The sequence below is a fragment of the Mauremys reevesii genome, linkage group 5, assembly GCF_016161935.1.
Source record: "Mauremys reevesii isolate NIE-2019 linkage group 5, ASM1616193v1, whole genome shotgun sequence".
Classification (NCBI taxonomy): Eukaryota; Metazoa; Chordata; order Testudines; family Geoemydidae; genus Mauremys; species Mauremys reevesii.
In genome coordinates this window covers 133,859,464-133,878,100 of record NC_052627.1, presented here as the reverse complement: position 1 = coordinate 133,878,100, position 18,637 = coordinate 133,859,464, and the positions used below count along the sequence as shown (strand labels likewise).

At 44.6% G+C, this 18,637-nt stretch overlaps 1 protein-coding gene and 1 non-coding gene across 5 annotated transcripts in view; both read left to right on the top strand.

Moving 5' to 3' along the window:
• The first annotated feature begins 1,340 nt into the window (after positions 1 to 1,340).
• Positions 1,341 to 1,428, top strand: TRNAS-UGA. Its single transcript has one exon. It is a non-coding gene; the product is annotated as a tRNA-Ser (tRNA).
• A 1,824-nt stretch (positions 1,429 to 3,252) lies between these two features.
• Positions 3,253 to 18,637, top strand: part of ALMS1 (ALMS1 centrosome and basal body associated protein) — a 138,753-nt gene continuing 123,368 nt past the window's right edge. For 3 of the 4 annotated variants that reach the window (XM_039541196.1, XM_039541195.1, XM_039541193.1), the window contains exon 1: positions 3,254 to 3,570. In XM_039541196.1, coding sequence (XP_039397130.1) covers positions 3,517 to 3,570 — 54 coding nt within the window. In that variant the 5' untranslated portion in view covers positions 3,254 to 3,516. Of the gene's footprint in view, positions 3,571 to 18,637 lie in introns of all 4 variants that reach the window. The other variant, XM_039541194.1, reaches the window with a different exon arrangement.

The following is an 18,637-nucleotide window of genomic DNA, read 5'->3' as shown; positions in this document are numbered from 1 at the left end:
GGTTGCTGAGCTCTGTACCTTTATCCTCACACACATCTATTTCAAATTTAATGACAATATATATCTCCAGATCAGTGGCACCGCTATGGGCACCCGCATGGCCCCACAATATGCCAATATTTTTATGGCCGACCTGAAACAACGCTTCCTCAGCTCCCGTCCACTCATGCCCCTTCTCTACCTACGCTACATTGATGACATCTTCATCATCTGGATTTTGCTGCTTTTAATTTACCTAATTTGCACTAATCATGTCAATGAAAAGTTCTGCTTCAAAATCATTGGCACAGTAAGGAGACCCATTTCAAATGACAGTAAAAGCTTTGTTATCTGGGATGTTTGGGGAATGGGGGTGCCGGTAAGTAAAAAATTCCGGTTTACTAAGAGGGAGGGAGTTTGGATGTGAGAGAGGGCTCAGAGCTGGGGTGCAGGGGGGGTGCAGGGTGCGGGGTCTGGGAGGGAGTTTGGGAGCAAAGCGGGCTCCGTGGATGATCCCAATAAAATACACGATGATGTCTCCTGCAGACACAGCTGTGGTCCCAATGTCTGCGATGACTTTGCCAGTCTCTTGCACCCAGCAGCACAGCCTCTGGGTCCCCGCAGGATCAAGCCCTTAATACTGTGCATGATCTATTGTGCCACATTTATTACGCTTGATCTCAAAAATTAGATTTTACCCTGATTCTTTCTTTATATAGAAAAGCAGACTTTAACTCAAGGTTTTTGATAGCAGCTCATGGATTCACCGTATATATATTTTTTATTTAAATATTTTAAGGGATTACAATATCAAGACCCCAAAAAAGGATGTTACAGTAAGTGAGACACAAGATGATGAGAGTCTGGATGAAAATTTTAGCTGTGGGGTTGGAGAGGAAAGGACAAATTTTAGGGATGTTATGCAGAAAGAATCTGCAAGATGTAGGCCTGGTCTACATTATACAGTTAGGTCGACGTAAGGCAGCTTACGTTGACCCTAATAATGTCTGTGTCCGCTACCAGGTCCATTCTGCTAATGTAACTCATCTGCTACGTCGACTTAATTACTCCACCTTTGTGAGAGGCATAGCTCTTAAATCAAAGTTGTTAGGTTGACGAAGAGGCATTGTAGATGGTGTGTTGCTTATGTTGACTTTACTGGCCTCCAGGAGGTGTCCCACAATGCGCCACTGTGACTGCTCTGGTGGACGTTTTCAACCCCGCTGCTCAGCAGCCAGGTACACAGGAAACAGCCCCTCCTGTTAAAGCCCCGGGAACATTTGAATTCCCCTTTCCTGTTTGTTCAGCGTGGAGCGGTCACCAGCATGGCTGATCATGGCAACTCAACATTCCAATATGCAGCCATGATGACTGAGTGGTTAAGGCGTTGGACTTGAAATCCCATGGGGTTTCCCTGCGCAGGTTCAAATCCTGCTCACAGTAAAGGCTGGGTTTCAAACACACTCAATGTCCCAAAAATGCTTTGGCCTGGAATACAGAGGAGGTGGTGGATCTTATTGGTCTGTGGGGAGAAGAGTCTGCCCAGGCACAGCTCCAATCCAGCCATAGTAACATAGATATCTATGAAAAGATCGCATGGGACAGGGGGGCCAAGGGCAACACCAGGAACGCTCAGCGGTGCCACGTGAAAATCAAATAGCTTTGGCAGGCATACCAGAAGACCAGGGAGGTGAACAGTTGTTCTGGTTCCTTACTGCAGACATGCCACTTCTACAATGAGCTTCAGTGATGACCTTACGACCCCCAAGAGCAACATGGACACCTATGAGGAGTGGGAGTCCCGAGCCACCGCAGGCAACACTGAGGAGGAGCTCTTGGATGAAGAAGAGGAGAATGGGAGACAGGTGGGCCAGCAGTGGGCCAGCTCCTGCCAGCCGGGGTCCCAGCTGCCAGCCCTGCTCAGGTCCGAGCCATAGAAACACTGTCCCCTAGACCTGATTATCAGTGATTTCAACTGTAGTCAAGTATCAGAGGAGTAGCTGTGTTAGTCTGGATTTGTAAAAAGCAACAAAGATTCCCGTGGCACCTTATAGACTAACAGATGTATTGGAGCATGAGCTTTCGTGGGTGAATCCCCACTTCGGCAGATGCATTTAGTGGTCACTTTACAAAACAAAAGACTGTCTATGGAGCCTAATCAGCTCTGTCTTTAAACAGTGGAGAGGGGCAAGTGCAAATAGTACTTGTGACTCAGGCAGATCATCAAGCAAAAAACCTGTCCCCACCCTCTCTCTTGATGCCCTCAATCAGCATAGGCTAAGTACAGTACTACTGCCCTTTACTTATACAATAAGAATAACATTTCATTACCCCCCGCCCCCGCATTCAAGTGATTTGTAACCCAACCCCAGCCAAAATCTATCACTTGGGCAACACAGCTCTGTTTGCTGGATACCTAGGTAGATTAGGTGTGAATGTAAATACAATCTGGTCCTGAAGCCTTTCCCCCCAGCCCTAGCTAATCACTAGCTGTCAGGGAGAGCTAATTTAGATTTTGCTTACAAATCATCATTTGAAACTATTAGGCTGGCCAACATCACCGAAATGAATGCACTGACATTGTCATAAAAAACAACAGCCGTATAAGGAAGTTAGTCTGTGTTCATACTTTTCAAATCTATTATACTTTTTCAGACACACGTATTTTATCATACACTTTATATGCTTTTAAAGTGTGTATTAATGTTTCAATTTCAATTCAGATTTTCAAACAATCACTAAATTGTCAACACTGCATGTAATTAGTTCACAAAACTGGGGAGGGAGGGTTGGGGAAATTTGGGGTGTGTGTGTGTGTAGGGAAATCCCTGATGGTTACGTTCTTCTGCGATTTTTTAAAAATTTTCTGTGGAGAAAAAAAGTTGACATTTAATAAAATTTAAAAAATAGTTGCCCCCCTTGGATTTGCCCTGTTAAGAAGTGCCATCATGTGGCACCATCATAACACAGGGTGAAGGCAGGTACAGTTTCACTGCCAGGGTGCAGTGGGCATGACACGCAGCCCCCAGGCTGGGTGCACCAAGGCTTTGCAAAGGGAACAGATGCTCATCATTGGCAAGCAACTGGAGAGGCCGACGGGGCTAGCGCCCTGCGTGGGCAGGACCATCAGCAGGCAAGTAACACACGAGCACTGCTACTGGATGCTGCCTTCATTGACATCCGGGCATTTCAACAGCAGCAACAACCACCGCCGTCTAGGCACCTAGATCGCCTCAGCAGCGCGCGCACGCTCAGTCCTTCCTCGGGGAAGGAACTCTCTCGCGCCCCCGCGCGCGCGCGCGCCCAACGGCTCTTCCTAGCGCTCTTGACGGAATCGCGCGCTCTTCTCTCTCTCTTTCTTCAACGGCTCCCGCGCTGCCGCCGGCGCTCGCGCCGCTCGTCCCCGCCCTTCCCTTGCTCCGAGCGAGTCCCTAACAACGGGCTGGGGAGGTGGCCGCGCATGCGCAGCGGGTTGCCGCCTCCTTGCCTGTGTGTGGCCCTAGTAGCGGGCCGCTGCGTGAGGGGAGACGGCGCAGCATGGAGCTGGACGAGGAGGAGGCGGAGGGGTCGGAGCGGCCGGGCCAGGTTCCTGTGAGTACTCGGGGAGCCAGGCTCGGCCACCTCAGGGCCCTGCTGTCCTGGGGCAGCAGGGCAGTGGTCTCTGGGCTGGGGGCCGTGACTGGGGGGGCTACACACAACACAACACAACACCCACCAGCGTCGCTGCCATCCATCCCCTGGAAGCGCTTGGGTCCCCCCCCGTTCCTATGTAACAGGGCATCCTATAGTGCCACTGACCCATGACCTGAGCACTGGCCTCATGCTGCCCCCTGCTCAGTGAGGCTGCTGGGAGCTGGGCGCGATGGAGATGGGCTGCTGCTGTGGTGGCGTGGCGCCTCCCGGCCCAACACGAGGTGGCGGGCTCCCTGGTGGTGCCCAGATGATGGGCCTGTGGGAAATGTGGCACCCGCAGCCTTAAGGCGGGTGGATCAGGGAGGCCGTCCTTGCAACAGCATTATAACCAGTGGTCGCAGCATGGCCAAAATGCAACTGCTGGTTTTGGGCACCTCCGTCTTTGGGCGCCCAACTTGCAATTTCGGAGGCCTGGTTTCCAGAGGTGCAGAGCACCCCCTACTCAAGCTGAAGTCAGTGGGGTTCAGAACCGCAGCAAATTGGGCCTGAGGTGTCTCAAATTGGGCACCCATAATCAATAGGTGCTGTTGGAAACTTCAGCATGTATGTATGTGGATGGGTACATCCACTTTTATTACTGTATGAGATTGTTATTGGATAGAAACTTACACTGCAAAGAAGAAATTTAAATGACACCTTAGGTTGCTGCAACCCAAGAAACTTTTAAAAATCTATTTTACTTTTGACTGTCATGGTGTTTTACTTTTGATGTTCCTTTCAGCTTGGCCAATGAAAATAGATATGTGAATTTCACTTTCTGTCTTTCATGCACTTAAAAGGATCACATAGGGCCCTGTTCTGCAAAGCCTTCAAAAATTTATGCAGCCTAGTAGTTGCATGCCTGTAGATTCTGCAGGGTGATGTTTAAGTAGAGTGACCAGATGTCTCAATTTTATGGGGACAGTCCCGATTTTGGGGACTTTTTCTTATTTAGGGTCCTATTACCCTCCACCCCATCCCAGTTTTTCACATTTGCTGTCTGGTCACCCTATGTTTAAGTCCCGAAGAAAACATTTTCCTCTTAATATTTGGTTTTGTAACTTCTTAAAAACAAAATCCAAATTTGGATCCTTAGGTATCTGACCAATGTTCCTTTAATTTTAATCTCAGTGTAAACTTTGGGTCTGGGGGAGAGAGGAATGAGCATTTGCCTAAAGGAAGAGGACAACTAGGGTAGGATGCAAAGCATTATTTTTTAATTTAAGTGTGAGTGATATAAACAAACTAAATAAGTTATAGGCTTGTTTGATTGTGTAAAAAGTACAATGATCTCCAAGCATGTAAGTATTTATTGTTGGAGTTATGATTTGAAAGACAAGCAATTAGAGGCTCTTTGAATGGGAATAAAAATAACCAGCTATATCGATCTGTCCGAAACAGGTAGTTTTAAAGTTGTAGGCAGTTTCTTTTATTAAGTTTGCTTGTATCTGGAACAAGCAGAGATAACAGTGGGTAACCAGAACCAATAATTTACCTATTTTTAACTACCACAATCCTGCAGTATATGCCAGTGATGAGCAGTAAGTTTCTAGAAAACTGTAGTAAATCTTCTAAAAGTAGAGATCAGAATGCTTCAGCTTGGATTAATACAGCAGCAGTCGATTCTCTAGAGTGAGAGCTCAGTGCTAAACACCTAGGGTGAAATGCAGGGTCCATTTATTCAGAACTCCTTATTCAGTCAACGTAGTTTTTTTTTTTTTTTTTTTTTTTAAAGTTAGTACGTTTGGAAATCAGTGAGTATGGAGCACTGAATAAACCTTCTGGTCATACTTTGAGCATCAGGGTATTAAAGCAGTCAGCCATAGACAACCACAGAGTGAAGTAGATCGGGGTCTGGCAAAGAACACAGGCCAGTAAAGATAGGCAAAATTGTTGTGGGGCAGAAATATGTAACTTTTCACCTGTTACTTTGGGAGCCTTCCCTAAACTATTCCTCCTAGAATGGACAGTGGGTTGTAATCTTAACTGTAGAAGTACTGCTGCCGCATATTTTTCTTTTAAGACGTGAAATGATGCTCTTACAGCAGTTAGAACAGGGTTTCTCAAACAGGGGTCGCCGCTTGTGTAGGGAAAGCCTCTGGCGGGCCGGGCCAGTGTGTTTACCTGCCCCGTCCACAGGTCCGCAGCTAGTGGGAGCCGTGATCGGCCAGATCGCTGCTCCAGGCCAGTGGGAGCTGTTGGAAGCGGCACGGGCCGAGGAACTTACTGGCCGCCGCTTCCAGCAGCTCCCATTGGCCCGGAGCAGCGATCTGCGGCCAGTGGGAGCCGCGATCGGCCAGACCTGCGGACGGGGCAGATAAACACACTGGCCCAGCCCGCCAGGGGCTTTCCCTACACAAGCGGCGACCCCTGTTTGAGAAACCCTGAGTTAGAATGTCAGTGTATATTGAATAACAATGTGGATCTCTTTTCTGGCACTGAATAAATATTTAGTATATGTGTTAAGGGCATGCTGACTATGGCTTAATACATTACGAATTATCTGTTTCACTTGAGACATGATACAGGGACCTTGAGTTAATTGATTAATTGACAGCTCTAATAATAATATTTCACAATTTATGTAATGCTTAAGCCACTTGTTGGCCATAGTCTTCAGGCCATAAACAAAGGGGAAAGGGAACTAACTCATATACATAAATACTTAATAAAAAAACAACAACCTTGTTTAAGCAGTGTCTCCTAACATCCCTGAGTATAAAGAACAGTGTTCACTATGATTCTGTTTGCTGCTTTATGAAGTTACTGTATCAAGAGGTTAGAGGCTGTGCTGATGGGTTATTTAGAGCAGCAGTTCTCAAATCTTGGGGCGGGCCACCCAAGGAAGGTGCAGGAATGTGTCAAGGGAGATGTGAGCTGTGTGCCTTTTTTTTTTTTTTTTTTAAAGCTCTGGTTGTCAGCCCTGGATGACTGGGGCTCATACAGAATGGCCATGCACACCCAGGAGGTGGGGATAAAGGCAACAGCCAGCGCCCCACTGCGTTGGGGCTGACAGACGGAGCCCTGCCACCCAGGCTCCCCCCACGCCCAGTCCATCACCTGGAGGCAGCAGGGCTCTGGCTGTCAGCCCCAGGTGGCAGCAGCAGCACGGAAGTATGGGTGGCAATGGGGCACTAAGTCTTCTGTGAAAAGTGATATTGACAAATATCACTTTTCACATTACCACCCTTATTTCTGTACTGCTGCGTTACACTGCAATGCAGCCATTTAGGTGGAAGCAAAGTAATTTCTCTGCATATGTATATAATCTGCATAATTTTGGACGAAAGGTATCCCTGAGAAGCTGACTGCTAGCAGGCCTTTAGCACCTATAACAAGAGAGGATAGGTAAAGCACTGTTGTAAAGATTTGATTTAAACATTTATTTTAAGTTTAATTATAAATATATATAAATTCATAACGTATTACCATAACCTATAATAACAAAATAAAAAAAAGTCAAGCTATTTTCAGTAATAAATGGTATAAAAAAATGCAACTAACTTCTTCTTTTACTCCAAAGGACAGTTATTAGCATAGAATATTAGGGTTGGAAGAGACCTCAGGAGGTCATCTAGTCCAATCCCCTGCTCAAAGCAGGACCAACACCAACTAAATCATCCCAGCCAAGGCTTTGTCAAGCCGGGCCTTAAAAACCTCTAAGGATGGAGATTCCACCACCTCCCTAGGTAACCCATTGCTTCACCACTCTCTTAGTGAAACAGTATTTCCTAATATCCAGCCTAGACCTCCCCCACTGCCACTTGAGACCACTGCTTCTTATTCTGTCATCTGCCACCACTTAGAACAGCCTAGCTCCATCCTTTTTGGAACCCCTCTTCAGGTAGTTGAAGGCTACCATTAAGAGACTGCCAAACAAGGTTTTTTTTCCCCCTTCTAAATATTCTCTCCAGCTAAAGGGAAACACTACCTTTGTAGTCTTCTGGAAGAGGAGAGATGACTCCTGACGGACTGCCTGCAACTTGATGAGGGCTCTCATCTTTCCTCAGTCTTCTGAGGCCTGTTTGCCACCCCTATATTTTCTTGAGAGTTAACAGTTGCCTGTTCCTTCATGTTCATTCTTCAGAAAGGGGCTGTTCTCCTCTATCCACAAGATCTTTTTCCTATAGCAGTGGGATTCTGACCTAGTCTACTACTTAAATTAGATCCATGCCCAAGGGTGTGAAAACTTTTGCACCCTGAGTGCTGTGGTTAGGTTCACCTAACCCCTGATGTAGATGCAGCTTCTGTTGATTTAGCTACTGCCTCTCGGAGAAGTGAGTTTACTAAAGTGAGAGAAAAATCCCTTTCGTTGATGTAGGATGTGTCTACAGTATGGCCCTGTGGCAGCACAGATGCACCGCTTTGCTGTAGTGTAGACATACCCTCTGACTCCATGTGGTGTGAGTTCTGTACTGCACTAATATATATATATATATATGCAGGTTTTCCCTAATTGAGCAGGATTTTCCACAGCCTAGCCCTAGCTGAAGCATATTTAGAAAGTTTACTCAAATTCTTGATTATGTCAACTTTTGATTTTTTTTTAAAGCATTAAATAGAGTTAGTAGTTAAGAAAAGTTCTGTTTTATGCTCAGATCTAAATGGGCTTCTTTTTAAACTGCAGACTTCTGGCAGGTTTAGTCCTCATTGAGGACAAGTGTCTGATGTGTACTACAAATTGAAATCATATAAATGGAAATGAATCACATTCATTCAGTGATCACACATTCAAAAAAACATACATGCAGGGTGTCCATTTGAATTGAATTAAACATGAAAAGATATGGGCATGTGTAGGGATTGCAGGATTGGTCCCTCCCTGTATTTGTGTTCAAATCTGACTCTGTACATACATATATTTGCAGTAAATGCTCAAAATTTGCATTTATCTGAATGTGATTGTGTTTGTAGTTTCACAATTAATATGTCCTTACATAGTACATGAATTCATTCTTTTCTCCCTCCCCCAAGCCTAAGGAAATAAAATACAAAATATTACATGAATGCATTATTTCATTATAATAAAGCATAAAATTAACCCCATCTGTAGTAATGCAATATTTTACCTAAATCAAGGGACATATTTCCATATTTTATAGGAATGATAACTTTGGATTTTTAGATGTATGTGGTTTTAAAATCCAGCAGTAGCACTATGCATTTAATAAAGGCAAACTAAATTGAGTTCTTTTAGAGTCTTTCCTGATTTTTTGATGTTCTGGGAGATGCACTTGTTTACTGTTTGAAATTTGAACACTTCACCTGGGGACTGCATTCTGGCTAGGTCCTTATAGCTTTCTCTCTTTGTTGTGCTCATTTCTGTTTGTGATTCATTCAGTAGACTCTGATTCAGAACAAGGATATATACAATTTGTTTTATTACCTAACCAAATTTAAATTGTTTCCCTAGTGCCATTCTTCCTTTTACAAAATCTAGTGGACACTAAAGATTTCCAACAGAAGTTACTCGCATTAGCGTTGCATCCGAGGGTGCTAAAGGAGTTGGCGGATGTGATTGCAGAGCCATTGGCCATTATCTTTGAAAACTCATGGCGATCGGGGGAGGTCCCAGATGACTGGAAAAAGGCAAATGTAGTGCCCATCTTTAAAAAAGGGAAGAAGGAGGATCCGGGGAACTACAGGTCAGTCAGCCACACCTCAGTCCCTGGAAAAATCTGGAGCAGGTCCTCAAGGAATCGATTCTGAAGCATTTAGAGGAGAGGAAAGTGATCAGGAACAGTCAGCATGGATTCACCAAGGGCAAATCATGCCTGACTAATCTAATTGCCTTCTATGAGGAGATAAGTCATGCCCCTTCACCATGAGCCAGCTGCATGACTTGCAGCCAGTTGGTTTCCAGACTGCACCAAGAAAACACCTATACATGCTCGTGCTCTACACCCTTCACTTCCTCACACTCGCATCCCGCCCCGACACAAAGTGGCGGGACCTCCTGTCACCTTTCGAGGGTGAGGCACTCCGGTGGACCAGCCTATATTCTACCCTGGTCCTGAGGCCCACAGGGGATATCAGTTGGTGGCTCCTTCATGGGGGCATGAGCACGGGCGTGTATCTGGTGCGGTTTACCCCCGTCCCGGACACCTGCCCCTTCTGTGGCGTGAGGGAGACCCTGGCGCACGTTTACCTGGAGTGCGCCAGGTTGCAGCCCCTATTCTGGCTCCTCTTAGACATCCTGTTATGTTTTTGGTTGCACTTTTCCCCTCACCTTCTTATTTATGCACTCCCTATTCATGGCCCCACGAAGTCACAGGACCTCCTAGTCATCCTCCTCCTAGCCCTGGCTAAAATGGCCATTTATAAAACCAGGGCGAGGAGGTTGGCCGATGGGGTCTCCTGTGACTGTGTCCACTGGTTCCCTTGACGCCTTCGAGGAGCAGTGGGTGCTGTCCAGCATTCTCTGCTCGGAGTCCCAGTCAGGTTCCCTTAGTTTGACCCTGTCAAGGTTTTCTCCCCACTTTGAACTTTAGCGTCCAAATGTGGGGACCTGCATGTACCCTTCTAAGCTTAATTTCTAGCTTAGATCTGATAGTGCTGCCACCAACCAAAAATATAGTGTTTTGGTACACTTTCCATTCCCCCTAAACCTTCCCTGGGGAACCCAAGACCCAAACCCCTTGGGTCTTAATACAAGGAGAAATTAACCATTCCCCCCTCCTTTTCTCCCCCAGACTTTCCCCTCCCTGGGTTGCCTTGAGAGGCTTTACACAGATCCAAACCCCTTAGATCTTAACACAAGGAGAAATTAACCATCCCCTCTCCCTTCCCCCGCCCCACCAACTCCTGGTGAGTCCAGACCCAACTCCTTGGATCTTAAAACAAAAAAAATCAATCAGGTTCTTAAAAAGAAAGCTTTTAATTAAAGAAAAAGAAAAGGTAAAAATTATCTCTGTAAAATCAGGATGAAAAATGCTTACAGGGTATTTAAATTATATAGCCAGAGAAATCCCCCCTAGCCTCAGGTTCAAAGTTACAGCAAACAGAGGTAAAAATCCTTCCAGCAAAAGAAACATTTACAGGTTGAGAAAACAAACAGAAGACTAACACACCTTACTGACTAGGTACTTACAAATTTGAAACATGAGACTGATTCAGAAAGATTTGGAGAGCCTGGATGGTCGTCTGGTCCCTCTCATGTCCTGAGAGCGAACAACCCGCAAACAAAGAACACAAAACAAAGACTTCCCTCCACAAAGATTTGAAAGTATCTTGTCCCCTTATTGGTCCTCTGGTCAGGTGTCAGGCAGGTTTACTGAGCTTCTTAACCCTTTACAGGTAAAAGAGACATTAACCCTTAACTATACCACACTCCTGTTCCTGGTATTTCATTAGTTGTCGCCCGGAATCATTTGGTTTCCAGGCCCAGTGGATCCTCCCCTTAGGCTGGGGGGAGGTCCTTTAGCAGTGGGCAGGCACTTCCTGGGTCCCAATAGGATGAGGCGATAACTGGGTCTGTGGATGAGGGGAAAGCAGTGGATGTGTTATTCCTTGACTTTAGCAAAGCTTTTGTTACGGTCTCCCACAGTATTCTTGCCTGCAAGTTAAAGTAGTATGGGCTGGATGAATGGACTATAAGGTGGATAGAAAGCTGGCTAGATTGTCGGGCTCAGCGGGTAGTGATCAATGGTTCCATGTGTAGTTGGCAGCCGGTATCAAGCGGAGTGCCCCAAGGGTTGGTTCTGGGGCCGATTTTGTTCAATATCTTCATTAATGATCTGGAGGATGGCGTGGACTGCAGTCTCAGCAAGTTTGCAGATGACAGTACACGGGGAGGAGTGGTAGATACGCTGGAGGGTAGGGATAGGATTCAGAGGGACCTAGACAAATTAGAGGATTGGGCCAAAAGAAACCTGATGAGGTTCAACAAGGACAAGTGCAGAGTCCTGCACTTAGGACGGAAGAATCCCATGCACTGCTACAGACTAGGGACCGAATGGCTAAGCAGCAGTGCTGCAGAAAAGGACCAAGGCATTACAGTGGACGAGAAGCTGGATATGAGTCGACAGTATGCCCTTGTTGCCAAGAAGGCTAATGGCATTTTGGGTTGTATAAGTAGGGGCATTGCCAGCAGATCAAGGGTCGTGATCATTCCCTTCTATTCGACATTGGTGAGGCCTCATCTGGAGTACTGTGTCCAATTTTGGGCCCCACACTACAAGAAGGATGTGGAAAAATTGGAAAGAGTCCAGCGGACAACAAAAATGATTAGGGGGCTGCAGCACATGACTTATGAGGTGAGGCTGAAGGAACTGGGATTGTTTAGTCTGCAGAAGAGAAGAATGAGGAGGGATTTGATAGCTGCTTTCAACTACCTGAAAGGGGTTTCCAAAGAGGATGGATCTAGACTGTTCTCAGTGGTACCAGATGATAGAACAAGGAATAATGGTCTCAAGTTGCAGTGGGGGAGGTTTAGGTTAGTTATTGGGAAAACCTTTTTCACTAGGAGGGTGGTGAAACACTGGAATGGGTTACCTAGGGAGGTGGTGGAATCTCCTTCCTTATAGGTTTTTAAGGTCAGGCTTGACAAAGCCCTGGCTGGGATGATTTAGTTGGGAATTGGTCCTGCTTTGAGCAAGGGGTTGGACTAGATGACCTCCTGAGGTCCCTTCCAACCCTGATATTCTATGATTCTAATCATCACAGATGTGACGAGGTAGTTAAGTTACTCAGCCCTTTGTTTTTTTCCTCAATGTATATTTAGTGGAGAGAACTGGAAATCATGAAAACTTGACAGTTTTTCTTCTCCACACTTGATCTGAACAAACCCTCAGATGATTATTCTAGTCTAAATTTATTTTCTGCTTGTAATTGTTTTGTGCATCACAGCTAAGATGACATTAGCTTTACACATTACTGGTATCAAATGGTAGAGCTTCTTGATCACTTATATTACTCTAGTGTTGCTCTCTGGTATCTTTTGAAACAACCAGAATGTTATCTTGCCTGTTTCTTTTGAATTCTCCAGCTGCTATCCTATGAGATTCTAGTTAATTAGCCTACTGGGGTGGGAGGCTTCTCAGGAAAAGCCTAATGCTTCAGGAAGAAGTAGTGATTCAGTAGGTGGCGCTCTTCTCTCTGAGTCAATATTAATTCAATTTCCCAAACTTGATTACTCTCTTTTTTTTTTTTAAAGCATCCCTGTCTCAGTGTGATGTGGCTTTATTCTCTTCTCATTCAAGTCCTTCCTTAAAGCACATTTTTCAAAAAGGGCTGTGGATTATGAGCCTTCTACAGAAAAGTGTTACCAAAAATGTAACTGGAAATCATAAACATTGAAGTTAAAGTGGAAGGGGATGGGAGCAGGAAATCCAAACAGAAATTGTGGAATTAGCAAGATCGGTGGAGGATGGCATTGTTCTATCAAGTTACTTTTTGCTCCTCCCTGCCCTCCCCTTAGGGTGACCAGATAACAAGTGTAAAAAATCGGGACGGGAGTGGGGAGTAATAGGTGCCTATATAAGAAAAAGCCCCCAAAATCTATAAAATCAGGACATCTGGTCACCCTACCTCCCCTCCCCTTCCCTACTTTGTTTGTATGTTTTGTATTTAAATTGGGGATTTTCAAATTGTTTCACAGTGTGGATCATATCTTAACAGAGAATCACAGAGTCACAGAATTGTAGGACTGGAAGAGATTTCTAGAGGTCATCTAGACCAATCCCCTGCACTGATGGCAGGACTAAGTATTATCTAGACCAGTGCTTCTCAAGCTATCTTTTTTTCCAATGTGCCAGGGATTGGTGCCATATTATTATCCTATTTGACGCTCCTATGAGGAAACTTGCCACGGACCGGCAGCCGATGGCTTGCGGACCGGCACCAGTCCTCGGACCACCACTTTGAGAAGCACTGATCTAGACCATCCCTGACAGGTGTTTGTCTAACCTGCTCTTAAAAGTCTCCAAAGATGGAGATTCCGCAACCCCCCTAGGCAATTTATTCCAGTGCTTATCTACTCTGACAGTTAGGAATTTTTTCCTAATATCCAACCTAAACCGCCCTTGCTGCAGTTTAAGTCCATTACTTCTTGTCCTAGCCTCAGAGATTAAGGAGAACAATTTTTCTTCCTCCTCGTAACAACCTTTTCTGTACATGAAAATGGTTAGCATGTCCCCTCTCTGTCTTCTCTTCTCCAGACTAAACAAACTCAGTTCTTTCAGCCTTCCCTCATAGGCCATGTTTTCAAGACCTTTAATCATTTTTGTTTCTCTTTGGACTTTCTCCAGTTTGTCCACATATTTCCTGAAATGTGATGCCAAGAACTGGACACAATACCAGAACCAGAACTGATCCCTGTGTGACTCCACTTGATATGTCCTTCCAGCTTGACTGTGAACCACTGATAATTACTCTCTGGGAACACTTTTCCAACCAGTTATGCACCCACCTTATAGTAGCTCCATCTAGCTTGTATTTCCCTAGTTTGTTTATGAGAAAGTCATGAGAGACAGTATCAAAAGCCTTACTGAAGTCAAGATATACCACATCTACTGCTTCCCCCTATCCACAAGGCTTGTTAACCTTTCAAAGAAAGGTATTAGGTTGGTTTGATGTGATTTGTTCTAGAGAAATCCATCCTTACTGTTACTTATCACCTTATTATCTTCTAGTTGTTTGCAAATGGATTGTGTAATTATTTGCTCCATTATCTTTCAAGGGACTGAAGTTAAGCTGACTGGTGTGTGATTCCCTGGGCTCTCCTTATTTCCCTTTTTATAGATTGGCACTATATTTGCCATTTTCCAGTCTTATGGAATCTCTTGCATCTTCCATGAGTTTTTGAAGATGATCGCTAATGGCTCAGATATCTACTCAGTCACCTCCTTGAGTATTCTAGGATGTATTTCATCAGGCCCTGGTGACTTGGAGACATCTAACTCTTCTAAGTAATTTTTAACTTGTTTTTTCCCTATTTTAACCTGTAATCCTACCTCATTTTCACTGTCATTCACTGTGTTTAATGTCCAATGAAAAACTGACTTGTGAACACCTTTTCTCTTATTCAGCATTGAGCAGACCACTTCTCCTCCCATTCATAATCACATAACATTGCTTACGTATACAGTTATATATACAGCAATTGGTACATGCAATATTAAAGTTAAGGAACTGTTTTGTACACTTCAGCTATCTTTAATGCAATAAGTAATTTTGTTCTTTTTAAAAAAAGTTAATCACATTATTGTCTTCTGCTCCTTTGATCTCCCCTTCCCATCTTATCCTTTCATCTCTGTTTGGCTGCTCCCAGGCTTCTCTACTGGCTTGTCCCCCTCTCCTGCACCTCTAAGGCAAAAGGACAGACCACTTTTTAGAAATGCAAATAAGAAATACAGTAGTATCTAGTAGTTAGACCTGGGTACTGAAAGTCAAGAGAACTAGGTTCTAATGCTGGCTCTCACATAGTGTCACATTAGGCAAGTCATTTAACTTCTTTGTGCCTCAGTTTCCTGATCTGTAAGATAAGAATGATACTCATTCATACCCCACAAAGTGTATTGTGAAGCTTAATATCTGTGAAACACTTTGAGATCCTTGGATGTAAGGCTCTGAGTAAGTATTCTTTATTATTAATGTCTTGTCTTAATGTATTATTAATCTCATTCCTCAAGTTAAAGCAGGGGTCTCAAACTCAATTTGCCTTAGGGCCAGTGCCGGTCCTCAAATCCTCCCAGTGGGCCAATAATGTCACTGAAGATGGTGTTCAGAAAAGAAACATTTATATTGTATTTTTTATTTTGAATTTCTTAGAAATAATAAAGCTGTCATACAACTTCATACAATTCTTTGCCTACCAGAGAGTTTTTAGTGTTTGCCAGACACCTGGCAATGTTTCAGTTCTGTCAGTTTGTTGATGTTTGGCCTCTGTGATTGAGCAGTTGAAATCTTCAGGATTGCAGGAAGGTGTGCATCAGATAGTTGTGTTCGGTATTTTGACTTGTTTATATTCATTGTGGAAAAAAGTGATGCTGACTCTGTCCCGGCAATTAATAATACCGCCTTCATGGCTGACTGTCTGGCAACTAATGATGATATCTCTGTTCCTCTCCCTCACCCAATGGGAGCCACGGGGGGCGTTGTCTACAGCAGACATTGTCTGCGGCATGTCTGCCTGCCCTCTGCAGGCTGCAGTGGGGAGGTTCTCGGGCCACAGATGGGCCACAGGCCAGGAGTTTGAGACCCCCGAGTTAAAGCTTCTAAAATTATCGCCTTCCTTAGTTTTGGGCCTCTTATAGGCTACTATGGGTATTTGTAGTAAGCAAATAATAATTCACTGAGCTTTCTCCTCAATTTCCACTTCCATGAGGAAGCAGCATGTATAAATTCTAAGCATCAAAGTAAACGATATAATATCTGATATTAGCTGACAAACATGTCAGTTTTCCATGGTGCATCTATCTCTGATTCAGCTTCACTCTATTTTTTTCCCCACTGTACAGGATCAGACTATCCTATTCCAAGTTTCATACCATTTCTTTGAGATTAGTGTGTGTTGAGGGAATAATGTACCTGGGGAATAAAAATTTCAGTTACTTCAGTTTTTGCGCCAAAGGGAGAACTCAGATATGCTTCATCGTTCTATATTCTCTTTGTTTTTTATGTCGTTTTTATTTTTGCATTATTTTGGGGCTGTCAGAGTTTTGGTGTAATTGTACCTTTCATCCTCCTATTGTCCCCTGGTTTGGTCTGCACAAAGAATGCCCTTTCAGGCCTCCTACTCACATCCCTCTCCCTCCTGACCACAAGTTTAGGCTTGAAGTCCCTTTGCGTGTTGCTGTGATTCTCCCAGCAGGTCTGACTAAGGCCTGATCTACACTAATGAGGTAAGTTGATGTAAGTTAGCATGATCTACTAGGCATGATCTACTGGGGGTCAGCCCTCCTTTCCTCTCCAAGAGGTCAGCCAGAGCTTCCTCCTGACCCCATGGAAGATGAAGAGTATGAGTCAGATCCGGCAGTTCCACTAGTACTGATGAGATTGTCTTTGTCATCTCCTGATGAAGCAGTTGTCCCAGTGTCTCCATCTCCCCCTGATGACCCAAGGCAATTCCAGGAACTGTTACATGGGATTGCAGGGGAGCTACAGATCTCCCTTGAGGAAGTTCAGGATCCCAAACACACAGACGTCCGCTATTCCTGTGTTTCCAGCCAAGTAGCACTTCTTGCTAGTGATGCTATTTTGGAACTAGCTAGAACAGTCTGGCATACCCCTGCTACTTGTGCCACTACTCATGCTATTTTGTCTTGGCCAAAGGGGTGGAATTTCTTTTTTCTCATCTTGCTCCTAATTTTTTGGTAATCCAGGCTGTTGTTGAGAGATTTAGACAGCAGCACCCTAGTTCTACTCAATAAAGAGGGTAAATGACTCGACTTATTGGGCAGGAAGATATTCACTTCTACTTGCCTTCATAGAATAGAATCTTAAAATATCAGGTTTGGAAGGGACCTTAGGAGGTCATCTAGTCCAACCTGCTGCTCAAAGCAGGATCAATCCCCAACTAAATCATCCCAGCCAGGGCTTTGTCAAACCTGACTTTAAAAACCTCTAAGGAAGGAGATTCCACCACCTCCCTAGGTAACCCATTCCAGTGTTTCACCACCCTCCTAGTGAAACAGTTTTTTCCTAATATCCAACCTCAACATCCCCCACTTCAACTTGAGACCATTACTCCTTGTTCTGTCATCTGGTACCACTGAGAACAGTCTAGATCCATCCTCTTTGGAAGCCCCTTTCAGGTAGTTAAAAGCACCTATCAAATCTCCCCTAATTCTTCTCTTCTGCAGACTAAACAATCCCAGTTCCCTCAGCCTCTCCTCATAAGTCATGTGCTCAAGCCCCCTAGTCATTTTGTTGTCCTCCACTGGACTCTTTCCAATTTTTCCATGCCATCCTCCAGATCATTAATGAAGATATTGAACAAAACCGGCCCCAGGACTGACCCTTGGGGCACTCTGCTTGATTTTTGGGGCACTCCGCTTCAGTTTTGAATTGCCAGTCACCAAGCACTGATGGCTAGACATGACTGCCTGAACTATTCTAAATTCACAGATTTTATTCTGCAAGAGGAGAGAGCCCAGTTTCAGGCTCTCATTGAGAAAGGCAAGTTGGTTGCCAAGAGTGCTTTTCAATCAGTGGTGGATGCAGTAGGTACATCTTCTAGGGCAATGTCTATTGCTATTGTGCTGTGAATCATTTCTTTATGCTTCAGAGTTTCTCAGGGAGGTCAAGAACCCTCTGGAGGACCTGTCTTTTGATGAAACTAATCTGCTCAACCAGAAAACAGAGATGAGTCTGTACGTACTTTAAAGGACTCCAGGGCCGCTCTCTGCTCCCTGGGAATATATACACCTGTGCTGAAGAGAGATTTCCACAGCAACCATACAAACCTAGGCCAATGGCTCAACAATTTTACCATCAATGATTTTATGAGGCACCTGTAAAAGGCAAAGGGTTCAGAAGTCCCATTTCCCTGTACCTTCTGTGGCAACATTATCATCCTGATTCCAGCCTCCATCAAAATGATGATGCCAGTACCTTCCGATTTGCACACATCCTTTGAGTCATCTAGCACTTTTTCCACCTCTGGAAGTAACAACAGACAAGTGGGTACTAATCATCATCTATTCTGGCTATGCAATCGAATTTATCTCCCTTGCCCCTCTAAACTCCCAACTCCACTCCTTTTCAGGGGCTATTCTCATGAGATTCTCAAACAAGAAGTAGAATCCTTCTTGCAGGAAGGAACAATAGAACAGATACCCCTTCAGTGCCAACCTTCGATATGAAGGATGAGTATTTTTCATGTGGACATTCACCTCATTCGCAAACACTTCCTCAGATTCATGGTGAGCCCAGACCATTTTCAATACAGAGTTCTCCCATTCAGCCTTGCTCCTAAACGTTCTCCCCCCCCCCCTCCCCCCGGGTCTTGACATGGTGGCTTCACAGTCTTTCCCTATCTTGGTGA